The following is a 13,077-nucleotide window of genomic DNA, read 5'->3' on the forward strand; positions in this document are numbered from 1 at the left end:
GTCTCGGTCCCCGCCCGCCAGCGCTCCCCTGGCCACACCCTCCGCCTGCACGCAGCCACCGCTGCTGCCCTCTCCGCACGAGGCTGCCGGCTCGGGACCCCCAGCTCTGACGTGAGTCTCTCCAGTCTCCCCTCCGACCCTCCTCCATCCGCTCCCCTGGGCCCACGGGCCGAGCTCAGGTGGGTGGAGACCGAGGACGATCTAACCGGCGCCTCGCCGCCCTCCATTCATGCTCGCTCTCCCTCCCTTCTCCTGTACCAACGTGCGCGGCACTTCTTCTCTCCGCCTTCCCGCCTCGGTCTCCCCAGCTCGCCTCCATCCCTCTCACCCTCCCAGATCTGCCCGGCATCCTGCGCTATTGTCCCTGCTGCGAGGCCCCTGACACCAGCTCACTTTTTCCTCTGAGATCAAGAGCGCATTACTCACTCTTCCTCTTTCCCCCTGCTCGCGGACGTCTCTGCTGAGGACGGCCCCAGAGGGAGGCACGAGGCCCTCAGACCTACTCCGGGGCCCCAGATCCCTCCCCTTGCCCTGCAGGGTCAGCCCTGGCTAGCCCAGCCAGGGCTTCTCCGCCTCAGGGCTGCCCCTGTGCAGTGGCTGCTGCTGGAAGCCTGGTGTAGTCCGATGCTTCTTGTTTTCTTTGGGGACCTGCAGAGGGAAAGAGGGAGTGACTGCTGGGGGCACCCCACTTCTGAGACCCTCCCCCTGGTCCTCCTCTCCCGCCGCCAGCCATCAGCCCTGGCAGGGGTCTTTGAAGCCGGAGGTGCCTGCTCAGGGTAAGGAGGGGGAGCTGTAGCGTCCCCAGGGGTTGCCCTGGGCCTACCTCACTGACATCGTGGCTGACCCCAGCTCTGCTTGCTCTATAGATGTCGTCCTCTGGTCGTCTGTGTCTCCTCATCATCGCTGGCCTGATTCTCCCCACCAGAGGTAAGGCCCAGCCCCTGTCTCCACCCCGCTGCAGAGCCCCCAGCCCTACTTAGAGTGCGTGTGTTGCTGGGGGGGCGGCTGGTGAATTTGGATGTTCTGTCCTGTGTCCTCAGTCCTCTACTGAGCTGGCACCAGGAAGTGGGGGGCCCCCTGATAAGGGGGCCAAGGTTACACCCTGTTTAGTTACCTCGGACCTGGGTGGCTGCTTCCAACGAGTCTGGCCAGGGCCTGTCCTGCTGAGCATCTTCCATTTCACCTCCAAGAAGAACTCGCTGAGTTTGATTTGGCGGGGAGAAGGGTGTCAGTTTTCTACTTGGCAGCCAGGACACCTGGACTCACAGCACAGCAGCTCCTTTGCATCCCCGGGTGATACACAATTAGGGAAAGGGGGTGAGCTGGGGCCAGTGCAGGAGTTGGAGATGTCTCATCCTTGCCTGAGAAGTGTTTCCTGAAGGCAGTACCTGTGGTGGGCCTTTGCAGGTGCTTTCTACATGACAGGTGCTTGTTTTGGCTTCAGCGCTACGCTATTGTCATGCCCATTTTACAGATGAGGAGACTGAGGCTCAGTGAAGGAAAGTGCCCTGTGCCAGAGGCTAGTGAGTGGAGGGACTGGGCTATAACCCCAGAACCCAGAGCAAACTCTGCACTGGAGCTGCCCCATTTCTCTTTGATAAAATGGTTTTTATGTATTCAGTCATTCAACAAGCGTTCACTGAGCAGATCTTATTCTAGGCACTGGGGAAACAGCAATGTACAAGACAGGAGCTCACATTCTAGTTGGAAAGACAGACAATAAATGACCCATCAGTTAATTATATAGTGTGGTAGCAGGTGAAAAGTGCTACGGTGAAAAATAAAGGAGAGAAATGAGGATTGTTTAAACAGGGTGATGAGGGAAGACCTCACCGGAATGTGACATTTGGGGACACTTGAAGGAGAGGAGGGGACAAGCCAAGCAGGTATGTGAGGGGTAAGTGCTGTCTGGAGAGCGTGAGTGACAGCAGGCAGGCCAGGGCTGGGTTGGGGTGAACAAAGGGCAGGGTAGGAAGAGGAGAGGTCAGAGAGGTGACAGGGGGCCAGGTGGAGAGGGGAGACTTATGCGCGAGGTGAAGACTTTGGCTCTTACTAGGAGTGAGATGGAGCCAGAGGAGGCACTGAGCCAGCAGCTTCATCTGACTCAGGTTCACAGGCTCCCTCTGGCTGTGTGTGGGGAGCAGACTGTAGTGGGTGGGATGAGAGCAGGGAGACCAGGGAGGAGGCTGTGTGATGGTCCAGGAGGGAGAGGATGGAGGCTGGGCCAGGGTGGGGGCAGTGGCTGTATCCAGCACTGACTGCATGTTAAGCAGTGGGGGAGACCCTTCCCGCCTCCATCTCATTTCACCCCCTTCTACAGTCCTGAGAAGTAGATTCAAGTATTATCCTTACTTTGCAGATGAGGCAACCAAGGCTCAGAGAGGGATTTCACTTGTTGCAGGTCACACAGCAAGGAAGTTATCAGGAACAGATTTTGAGATCAGGGCCCTGGCTGACTCTAGCGCCTGGACTCACTAGGTGAAACTGCCTCTTTCATCCCACAAGGATGGGCAGGGAGAGGCAGCTGGAGGTAGGGTGCTGGGGTGTTAGCATTTCTTAAAACACTTCCACTAAAGCTGATCAATCAAACATCTGTCTGCTGCTCCACCAGCAGACAGGACTTCCTGAGTCATCCCCCAAGGTTTCAGAAGGGAGGACAGGGTGGGGGTGTTGGTGAGAGAAGGGGGACCAGAGGCTCCTCCCTGACTTCTCATCCTTGATTTCCCAGGACAGACATCGGAGGAGGCCACATCCATTTCTCTAGCGGACCCAGTCACTGAGAACGTTCATATCCTGACGCCAGCCCCAGGTGAGGAGAGAGGGACAGGTCTATCAAGATCCTGTCACTGCAAATAACAACAGCAACAAAAATCTCAAACTTGGACCAAACAGGATTTTATTTTGGATTTGTGTAACTGAAAAGTCAAGGGATAAACCTTCAGGCATGGCTCCATCTAGGCTCAAATGATGCTATCAGGAACCTGTCTCCATCTCCTGATTCTGTTTTCTCTGTGGTGGCTTCATTCTCAGGCAGATGCTCCTCTTATGGAGTCAAGATGGCCCATAGAGACCTGGGGCTTCTATCCTACCTGCTAAGAATCCAGAAGAAAGAGAATTTCCCCTTCCCCAATCCAGCAAATGTCCCAGAACTGAGTGTCATTGACCAGGCTCAGGTCACATGCCCACCTGTGAGCTGATCACTGAGGCCACAGGCATAGAAAACTGATTGGCCAGACCTGGGTCTCATGTTTAACTTCCAGTGGGGCTGGTGCCAGGGAGAGTCAGGGAAGGATGGTTCCTCAAAGGAAGTTCTGGGGGCTCTTACCAGAGGTGGTGGATGCTGAGTAGGTGAAAAGGCATCTGTGGGAGGGGAGGGCCTGAGGCAGGGGAGATACTGGCATCCCATTTGGGCAGTTAGCAAATGGGTGGATTAATTTGTTTCCATGACATCAAATTTGAGTTGCTGTGGAAATCTCCCTGTACCTTCATTCATGTACCTTCTCTCTTTTCTCTTCCTGTTTCCGGACTCCAGACACAGCCTACCCAGAACTCCAGCCCACTCCTCAGATTTCAACCGTGCAGGCTGGTAATGAGCTGGGCAGGGGTGGAGGGTGGAGAGGTGGGCCTGAGACAGACAATGTTGCCCCTCTTCCTCTGACACTCTGGGTCCTTGGTTACCCATGTCAGTCCCCCAACACTGAATCCCCTGAATCCTACTTTGTCATGGGGCAGCCAGCTAACTCCACTCACTTCTTGTAAAGAAATTGTTTGAAATTGTAAAAACTATAGAAAAGTATAAAAACCATAAGTGTACAACTTAAATTACTCTAAGTTGAACCCAAGTAACCACCACCCAGGTCAAGGAATACAGCTTTGCAGACACCTCAGAAACTCCCCGTGTGCCAACCCATTCCGTTTCTTCCTTTCATCTCTTTATCTTTTTCCTTTTTTGAATTTTCAAATCATTTCCTAACTTTTTCTTGGAGTATAGCATAATTCAAAAAGTGTTCACCAATTTTGTCCATTAATGTTTAGCGATACAGTGGTACATAAACGCATTCTCCTTGGAAATAATAAAAATATGGCAGGCAAAATGAAATCCCTTCACCCACTCCCCATTCGCATGTTCTCTTCCCACTCTGAGAGGTCCCGACCATTAGTGTTGTGTTGGGGGTAGTCCCCCAATGATACTGCATCACATGTGTATTACCTGGAGGAAATATACTAATTGGGAGATGTCTTTGTGGCAGCTTAAGGATATTATATGACTGGTGTTTACCAACTTGCTTTTCTCCCCGCATGCAATAATGGGTTTGGAAGGTCTTCCCACAGTCCTATAGAAGCGCCCATGTTGGTCTTTTTCACTGCGTGGCATTCTGCAGGGTGCTTGGACACGGCTGATGAAGCCCTCTCCATCTCGATGAGCATCTTAGTGGCTTCCAGTTCTTCCTGCTGCTGCGGTGCCACGATGAGCAACCTTGTCCCCTCCTCCTTGAGCACTTGTAGTGCAAATCAAGTGCGGTCCCGGTTCTAAATAGTTCACCCTCATTCACTCATTCAGTCCTCACACAAACCCTCTGAGGCAGAAATGAGCTTTATCCTCCCTTTACAAGGAAGCTCAGAGTCACTCGCCCAAGGTGTCGCTGAAAGTCAGTGACACGGCTGGGATGCGGGTCCAGGAACCTGGCTCTAAAGTTTACTCGTGACACTGTGGGGCAAAGGAACACCGATTTGCCCTGCCACCAGCGGCATGTGATAGAGTCCCCCTCCCTCATCTCCCCAACACACTGGTACCTGCAAGTCTTTGATTTTTGCCGGCCTGAGGGCAGAGGGCCCCTTGCTGTTTTCTGCAGGTCCCTGATTCGCACCTTTCTCCCTCCCCCTCCTTTCTCTTCTGACTTGAGTAGAAGCTACGCCGCCGCCGCCGCCGGACCAGGTGGAGATCCAGACCCCGCAACAGCAACCGAGGGAAGTGGAGGTGATTCTAACAACAGGTCCGGGGACGGACAAGAGCAGGACGCAAGGTAGAGCCTAGGACTGGAACAGCAACAGACGAGTTGTGTTTAATTCTCCATCTAGGTCAGCATTTCCCTGAGTATGTTTCACAGAGCACCCGTTTGGGGAATTAATACACTTTTCAAAAAAAAAATTTTTTTTTTTTTGGTTTGCGGTCAGAGGTATTTGGGAAACTCTAAAGTTAAACACGTTTCTATCTGGTGGGACTTCTCGAAGTCGTAATAAAGCTTATTTGCAGCAGGCGTCCCAAGAGGGAGCATCTCGTTTGCAGCGTTTTCCAAACTTGATAGATTCAGACCCTCTTTATTCAGGTCCCTTCAAAGGGCTGGGGTGGGAAATGTGCCTGTGGGTGTTTCCTTGGTGTAGGTCTTCTTAATGTTAGAGCAGGAGCTTTTCGGTAGCAAAATTCATAAAACCCAACTGGAAAAAAAAAAAAAGATGTATTAGTGATATACGCTCTGTAAAGTACAGAGGCACCAATTTCAGGCACACCTGGGTCAAAGAGCTCAAGCACTGTCATCACGACTGACTTCCTCTCTCAGCACTGTTAACTTCATTCTCAAGCGGCTTTCCCCCTCTTAGTGGCAAAAGTGGTCCTGTAGTTCCAAGTTTAGGTTGCAAACTCAGCAGCTAGAGCGCATCTCAAGCTCAAAGGCCTAGAGTTGACTCTCATTGGCCCAGCTGGGGTCACGTGCCCATGTCTGACCAATGGGAGCCTGGGAAAAGAACAACTCCGATTGGTCAGATCTGAGTCTTGCGTCCCATCTTGGGGCTGAAGAACTGGGTTAGCCAAGTCTCAATTGCATAGCCTGAGTCAGGGAAGGGGAGGCTCTCTGCAGGATGTGTGAGTTACTGTTACCAGAGGTGTGGGAAAGGGGAATGAGCAGAAACAAAGGTAACAGGTGGTCTCTAATGCCTGTGTGATGATGCGTATTTGAGAGGCAGGCCCCACTGGAAAGTACTATAGCTTAGGCCACTCCCAGGCTGAGGTGCATGCACCGTTGCTCACCCTGGGCACTGCACAAGAGCACTACCTCGAAGGTCACACCATCTGCCTTGTAGATTTTTTATCATTGTTACAACTTCCCAGTGATGGTAGTAAAGCATCTCATTCTGATAATCTGTCTATTAAAACAATTTTACAACAGATGGAAATACTTGGGGAAGGAAGTTTTTTTTTATTTTGTACAACCGTGGGGGTGGGGTGTAGCATCTGTTTCCACATTTTCCTGTTGAGAAAACATCTTCACATCTCCGGATTCACTTACTCCGAGTCCTTGCTGACCTGGGTTACTCTGTGTGTTATTCCATATTCCTGGTTATACGTGATGGAAATTAAACTGGGGTGAGGGGGTCAAGGAGCCAAAGTGGTAAGAGGCACTGTTGAGCCTCGGGTCGCCCAGCGCCCGCAGAGCCCGTCCCCCTCCTGCGTCTTTGTTTCTCTTGTGCTGCAGCTTGTCTTCCACCTGGCAAGGAGATGGCTCCAATCATCTGCCGGCTCCAAACTTCTGCGTCTAGTTTCACCTAGGGTCTGCTCAGAATCCCTACTTGGAATTTGAAAGGTCCCAGGGAAGGGCGAGACTGGGTCACGTGCTCTCCCTTGTGGCTAGGTTACGATAGGAGACCGAGAGGGTCTGGGGAAGCAGGGGCATTTCCCCCCAAAGAAAGGGGGCTGTTCCCAGAAGGGAGGAGTGAGGGCCCAGTACAGGATAGCAACAACGCACTGAGGGTTTGCTCCTGCTAAGCTTTCATGCTACTCATTCCGTGCTGACAACTGCCCTATGTGGTAGGAGCTGTTGGTACCCCACTTTATGGAGAAGGGAACTGAGGCCCAGAGAGGTTACGTGGTTGGCCTTAGGCTGCACAGCACAAAGTGGCAGAACCAGAATTTGAGCCCAGGCTCCCTCACGGCAGGGCATACCATATACCGCTGAGGCTGTCCTTTTACATTTCCTGTGGTCCCTCCACCTTTGCCCTTGATCTTGCTTATCCCTTTTCTTGGAAAAAGCTTTCCTGAACATCTGGTAATCTTTGGCTGTCGGTTCATATTTAGAACACAAGGCGCTGAGACTGGCCGGGGGAGCCAGTTCATGAGGCAGCTTCTCTGCCTGCTGGCTTCACATTGGGCATCAGTCAGGGGTGACCACCTTATTTAGGACACCCCTCAGTGCCAGAGGGGCAGGTCTTTCCTTGGGGGGTATTGATTTTTTTTTTTTAAAGAGAGGAACCCTCTGGTGTTTTTGGTCTGGGAGCAGAGGCGATTTTCCACATGTTTTCCAGCAAGTATCTCCAGGCTCTGTGACTGGGTCAGGGTCCTGGAGGGCTCTGTCTGGCTCTGAGAGATGTTACCCTTTATTCCTGATCACGGGGTGGTCCAGGAGGTCCTAGGAGACAGGCCAGGGGTTCCTCGGGGCTGTTGGTCTTAATCAGGAGTTGCAGGCTTATTTCAGTATTTCCATAGCTGCCACTCCTGGCTGCCTCCCTGGGTGGGTGAGGGGGGATACCTGGCCTGCGCACTGAATGTAGGTGTGGGAGAGGGGCTTCTCCCAGACCCAGATGTTCAGTGGTGTCTCTTGTTTCCCTCCACGGCTCGCTCCTGCCCTCCACCATCTTCTGGCCACTCTTTCTGCTGATCCCTCTCAAGGCTCCACACCCTCCGAGACGCGACCCCCAGGCAGAGACATCAGGAGGGACCACGGCCTCACACAGACTGGTCAGTAACTCCCTTCCCAGACTAAACAGGCTATTTCCTACTCACTGTGTGTTTTTAGTGCCTCAGTACTGCCCAGCACAGAGTAGTGCTCAGTAAACAGGTGTCAGGTGAATACCTGACTTCAGGGCTGATGTTCTTGTGGGTGGGTACAGGGTAGGCACACGGTAAAGGTCTGAATAGATGAATGAATGCATAAGTGAGTGCTGCGTGCCAAAGATCCCAAAACCCAATGGCTTAAAATGACAATCATTTTGGGACTTCCCTAGTGCTCCAGTGGTTAAGACTCCATGCTCCCAATGCAGGGCCCCCAGTTCCCTGGTAGGGGAACTAGATCCCGCATGTCGCAACTGAAAGAGCCCGCATGCCGTAACTAAGACCTTGAGCAGCCAAAAAAAAAAAAAAAAAAGACAATCATCTATGTAGCTCTCAAGTTCGCAATTTGGAAGTTTAGTCTGAGCTTGGCTGAGTGCGTCTCTGGTCTCAGGTGGACTTACTTGTGCATTGGAGATCGGTTTGGGGTCAGCAGGGAGCTCTGTTTGTAGGGGCCCCTTGATTCTTCCCCTCCTCGTCTTATCTTCCACTTCCTGTCCAGCCAACCCCAGGGAACAGATGGAAATGATACGCCCATGGGTCACATAGAGAGTTCATTCATTCATTCAAACAATATTCATTGAGCACTTATTGTGTGCCGGGCACTGCTGTAGGTGCCAGGGGTATGGCAGTGAATGAGACAGACGAAAATCTCTTCCCTCATGAAGCAGATGTTTTCATGGGGAGAGAGAGACAATAAATAAGAACCATAATAACTATATATCAGGTGGTTTTAAGTTGCTATCAAGAAAAACGAAGAAAAAAGAAGAAAAAAAGCACATTTAGGGTGATAGAGTGAGTGGAGAGTATTTTCTGTAAAGGGCCAGGGAGACCTCACTGAGAAGGAGCTGAAGGGGAGCCATGTGGATGTCTGGGGAAGGGAGCTTCAGGGACGGGGAGCAGCCAGTGCAAAGGCCCTGGGGTGAGAAAAGGTCTGCATGGTCACCTTTGGTGGGGAGGGGTTGTGTGGAGCACAGTGAGTAAGGGTGGCAAGTGAGGAGAAGAGGTTAGAGGTGATGGGAACCAGATTGTGTGCCGAGTGAGAACTTCAGGTTTTGCTCTAAGTGCACCAAATCTGAGACCCAGGTGTCTCCTCTCTGACTCTGACTCTCACTCACTGATTCACTCCACGAACCTTTGCTCCCTTCTGTCCCCTCCAGGTTCAAGCGAGGACGACCCCTTCTCCTATGGTAAGTTACCCATGGGCGGCTGCGGGGGAGGAGGGTGCAGGCCCCTCTCACCGCTCTCCTCCGTTTCTCTGTCTGCAGACGAGGACACCCTCCGGAAGCGGGGGCTGTTGGTGGCAGCAGTGCTTTTCATCACAGGCATCGTCATCCTCACCAGTGAGAACGGGGGTTGGGCGGGAGGGGCATCAGGCCTGGGAGGGAGGAGGCCTTGGCTTGCACTCTGACGGGGCGGTAGGTTCTTGAAGGCCCCTGAGCAAGGTTGTTGGGGCGGTAGGTTCTTGAAGGCCCCTGAGCAAGGTTGTTTTAAAGGAGGCATATCAATATAAGCCGCCCCAGAATTCAGTGACTTAACATGATAACCATTTTCTGAGCTCTCAACTCTGCAATTTGGAAACGTAGACTGGGCTCAGCTGGGTGGTTCTTCTGGTTGCAGCTGGATTTATTCATGTGTCTGAGGTCAGTCGTGGGTCAGCAGGGAGCTCTGTTTCTATGGGCACCTCAGTTCTTCGCCTGGTGGTCTTCTCCTCCAGTAGGCTCACCTGGGCTTGTTCACACGGTGGTGGCGGGGAATGCAATGGTGCGGCTCTCCAGGACTAGCAGCAGCGGGGAGCTGTGATGGCCCTGGTCCTCAGGGGTGAGGGGCAGTAATGGCTGCACCAGGGTCTGGTGAGAGATGGAAGTGGAGGAGGGGGCCCCAAGCCAGAGCTGTGGGTCCAGGGAGAAGTTTCCAGCCACTGCCTCCTGGTAAGCCCACCAGGAGGGAGCAGGGCAGGGGTTGAGGGGGTCAGATACCTCAACGTCCCTCTCCTCCTGCCCTCCTCTCTCCCACTAGGGCCCAGGGGGCTGTGGTCTCTCAGGTCAGCCTCCCAGGGCCCAGGGTCAAGTGCGGAAGGGGGGCAAAGGGAGGATAACAAGCAGAGAAACTAATTTTTAAAAAAGTTTAAAAAATGCTTCAAATTAAATAAAACACGGGGGCCGCCAGCTTGCACACTTTCAGTTAAGCTGTATAACCCATGCCAAGTTTTATGACTTTTCTTGTCCAACTTCGTCATCAGGAAAATGAGCTTTTTTGCCTATCAGGCAGAACACCGAAAAGTTTAAAAGAGATGCTCAGAGAGTTGAGAAGTTTGTCCAAGGTCACACAGCACACAAAAGTCAGAGAAGGACTGAACCCGGGTCTATGTGAGGGTAGAGCTTGAATGTTGTCTCTGTGGCCATAAGTTGTTCCTGTGACATTTGGGCGTACCTACTCTGTGCCCAGCCTGTGCTGTGTTGCTGGGGGCCCTGTTCCCCACCCTTGGGGAACTCACAACCTGTGAGGGGATGACAGTAAACAGGTCAGTGCATTAGTGAGCAGAGTGGATACTGAAAAAGAGACTTCCTAGGAGATTGAGAAGGACGGGGAGAGGCACTCCCTCTAAAGAGGTAAAATCAGAATGGATTCTATGATAAGAAAGATGATTTAAAAAAAAAAGCAGGTAGAGGCAGCAGCAAGTGCAAAGCCTGGGAGGCAGGAATGAGCTGAATATGTTGCAATAACCACGGAAAGAGGCCAGGGTGGCTGGGGCAGTGTGAGCGGGAGAGGAGTAGGAGGTGAGTCTGGAAGGACAGGGAAGGGTGGGCAAGGGTGGCAGCCAGGAGATGGGAGAGGGCTGTTTTCTGAACTCCCCTTTGTTTTCTAAGGTGCCCCTCATTAGGTTTGGCCCAGCCCCCTGGCCTTCCTAATCCCACCTGCCTACTCCTACCTCAGGACCTTTGCACTGACAGTTCCCTATGCCTGGAGCACCCTTCCTCCAGATGTCCACATGGCTCCCCCCTCACCTCCTTCAGGTCTTTGCTCAAATATCACCCCCTCAGTGAGGTCCCTCTAGTCATCGCCATGAGGATGCCCCCAGCTCCTGGGCCTCCCGGCCTCCTTCCTGATTTTATTTTTCTTCATAGAGAGCATCACTGACTCATCACTGTCCGTACACTTGCCTTAGTTCTTTTTTTCATTGTCAGTTCTCCCCCACTAGGAAGTCTGCTGTACTAGGGCAGGGATTTTATCCATTCTTGCTCCCAGCTGTGTTCCCTGTGCCTCGATCACTGCCTGGCATGGAGTAGGTGCACAATAAACGTTTGCTGAACTCATAAATGACACAGAAGCTAGGGCTCCTCTGTGTGGGGGGGGTGCAGGGGGAGCTCCCCCGCCGGGGACGCTTGCATCAGCTCTTCCCCTGTCAGCTTCTCGTGGCTTGCTCAGAGTTGCCTTGGAGCCTCCCGAGGGACGGGGTGAATGGGCCTCGTCCTCCAGCACCCAGATCACCACAATAGTCAGCACTGTTCCAGCTCACGTCTGAACCATTTCCTTCACTCACAGGCGGCAAGTGTAGACAGTTGCCCCGATTATGCCGGAGTCACAACAGGTGAGTCCATCAGAGTTGGGGGTGATGACCAGATGCGCACCCCGAGACTGAGTCCCCACTGGCTCACCATGCCCGGCCTCCTGCCTCCCCTAGCAGGACCTACAGCGTCGTCGACAAAGCCTCTCCTGAGAGGTAGGACATGGATGGAGCCAGAGCCGGGACTGATGACCTGAGCCCCTACTCTCCCAGCCTTGCCCGCCCTGAGGGCTGCCTGGTTCCCCGTTTATCCATTCTGTTCAGGCAAGAAATAAAGCACTGTGGTCTTGCCCCACCATCTCTGATCCTTCATGACGGCAGGGACTGGGGTGAGGGAGTCACAGATTCCAAAGCCAAGCTGGGGGATGTGGTGAATGAAGCCAGCCTGGGGTTAGATGGGAAGGATTGCAGAGGTGGGGGTGGGAGGGGGGGCACGGGGGAATCTGGCCAGTGAGGCGGTCAGTGCTGGATCCCGCCCATGGCAGACTGAGACCCCCTAGCCTGGTCCGTGTGCAGAGCCTGGTGTCCAGAGCCAGCTCACCCCTGACATTGAGAGGCAGCACTGGTAACTGAGCAAACACAAATGCAGGGCCCAGGCCCATGGTGACCTGCTTTTCTCCCACTCTGGGTGCCTCCAGCACTAGTGCTGCACGTCACACCCTACCCTGCCCATCCAAGCTCCGTCCACACGCCCAGCCGCCTCTTGCTTTGGGGGGGTGCCCACAAAGAAAGCCATACAGGCCCTGGAATGGGCTCAGAGTAGTTTGGGTGGGGAATTCCAGGGTCTTGGGGCCCAGTGCATGGTCAAGAAGGGGCACAGGCTCTGGTGGGCACTTGCTGAAGGCCCTTGGGTTCTGCAGCCCGTAGGGAGGGACTCAGCCAGATTAGGCGGGAGCAGACCTTCTGACATGCGGGGACCTCTGCCCAGGGTCAAGGGTCATCATGCCAAAGCAAAGAGACAAGCTCCTGTTCAAGGCAGTTGCACAACAATGTTTCACAAACTTCAGGTCACAGCCTGTTCCTGGGATTACAGAATCAGTTCAGTGGGCTGTGAGTAGCATTTCAAAAAAGAGAGAGAGAGAAAAAGAAGTAACAAAATAGAAAAGAAAATAATGTGACTTTGTATATATATTCTCTTCTCGATTTTTGCCACGTTTCATCCCACCTGTATTATTATTCATTTTTTAAGGGAAGAATTCCCTTTTTAACTTAATTATATTTTCAAAGGCATAACGTATATGGAAATCCAGTACTGCTTCATATAAATAGAAGATCGCCGTAAAGATAAATTCAGTGAAAACAAACACATATATTACATGTGATATATTGTGTCTATATGTGACATATATTATGTATATACATATATTATGTATAACATGTATACTATATGTGTGATATATATCAAACATGATATATGTGTATGTATATAAAATATACATATGGGGAGATACTAAAAATATTTTTTGATTGGCACCCACCATCTACTAATCAGAACAGATGCCTAACCAATCAGGAGGGAATATCATTCACATGTATCATATATTACAAATATGTACATATTCACGTGTAATATGCTGTATCTGTTAAATTGAATCATATGAAATTGTCACTATGCAAAGTTTTTTGACCTGGAAACATAACAATTTCATGTGGCTCCACCTAATGATATACATAATGATAATGATGTAAA

The 13,077-nt window shown here is 52.0% G+C and overlaps 1 protein-coding gene across 4 annotated transcripts; it reads left to right on the forward strand.

The window, feature by feature from the left end:
* Positions 1–21: 21 nt before the first annotated feature.
* On the forward strand, positions 22–11,679 carry FXYD5 (FXYD domain containing ion transport regulator 5). Of its 4 annotated transcripts, none has more exons than XM_057712570.1 (11): positions 35–111; positions 655–776; positions 867–927; positions 2,729–2,809; positions 3,533–3,586; positions 4,908–5,024; positions 7,661–7,729; positions 8,980–9,009; positions 9,088–9,162; positions 11,366–11,411; positions 11,505–11,679. In XM_057712570.1, the coding sequence occupies exons 3-11, from the start codon at positions 867–869 to the stop codon at positions 11,545–11,547; spliced, it is 576 nt and encodes a 191-aa protein (XP_057568553.1). In that variant the 5' UTR covers positions 35–111; positions 655–776; the 3' UTR covers positions 11,548–11,679. The 4 variants fall into 4 exon arrangements, with proteins under 4 accessions (XP_057568552.1, XP_057568553.1, XP_057568555.1 ...); XM_057712572.1 differs by having other exon boundaries at positions 11,508–11,679; XM_057712571.1 differs by lacking the exon at positions 35–111 and adding an exon at positions 161–179.
* Positions 11,680–13,077: the final 1,398 nt, after the last annotated feature.

Source organism: Hippopotamus amphibius, chromosome 16, assembly GCF_030028045.1.
Source record: "Hippopotamus amphibius kiboko isolate mHipAmp2 chromosome 16, mHipAmp2.hap2, whole genome shotgun sequence".
NCBI classification, from domain to species: domain Eukaryota; kingdom Metazoa; phylum Chordata; class Mammalia; order Artiodactyla; family Hippopotamidae; genus Hippopotamus; species Hippopotamus amphibius.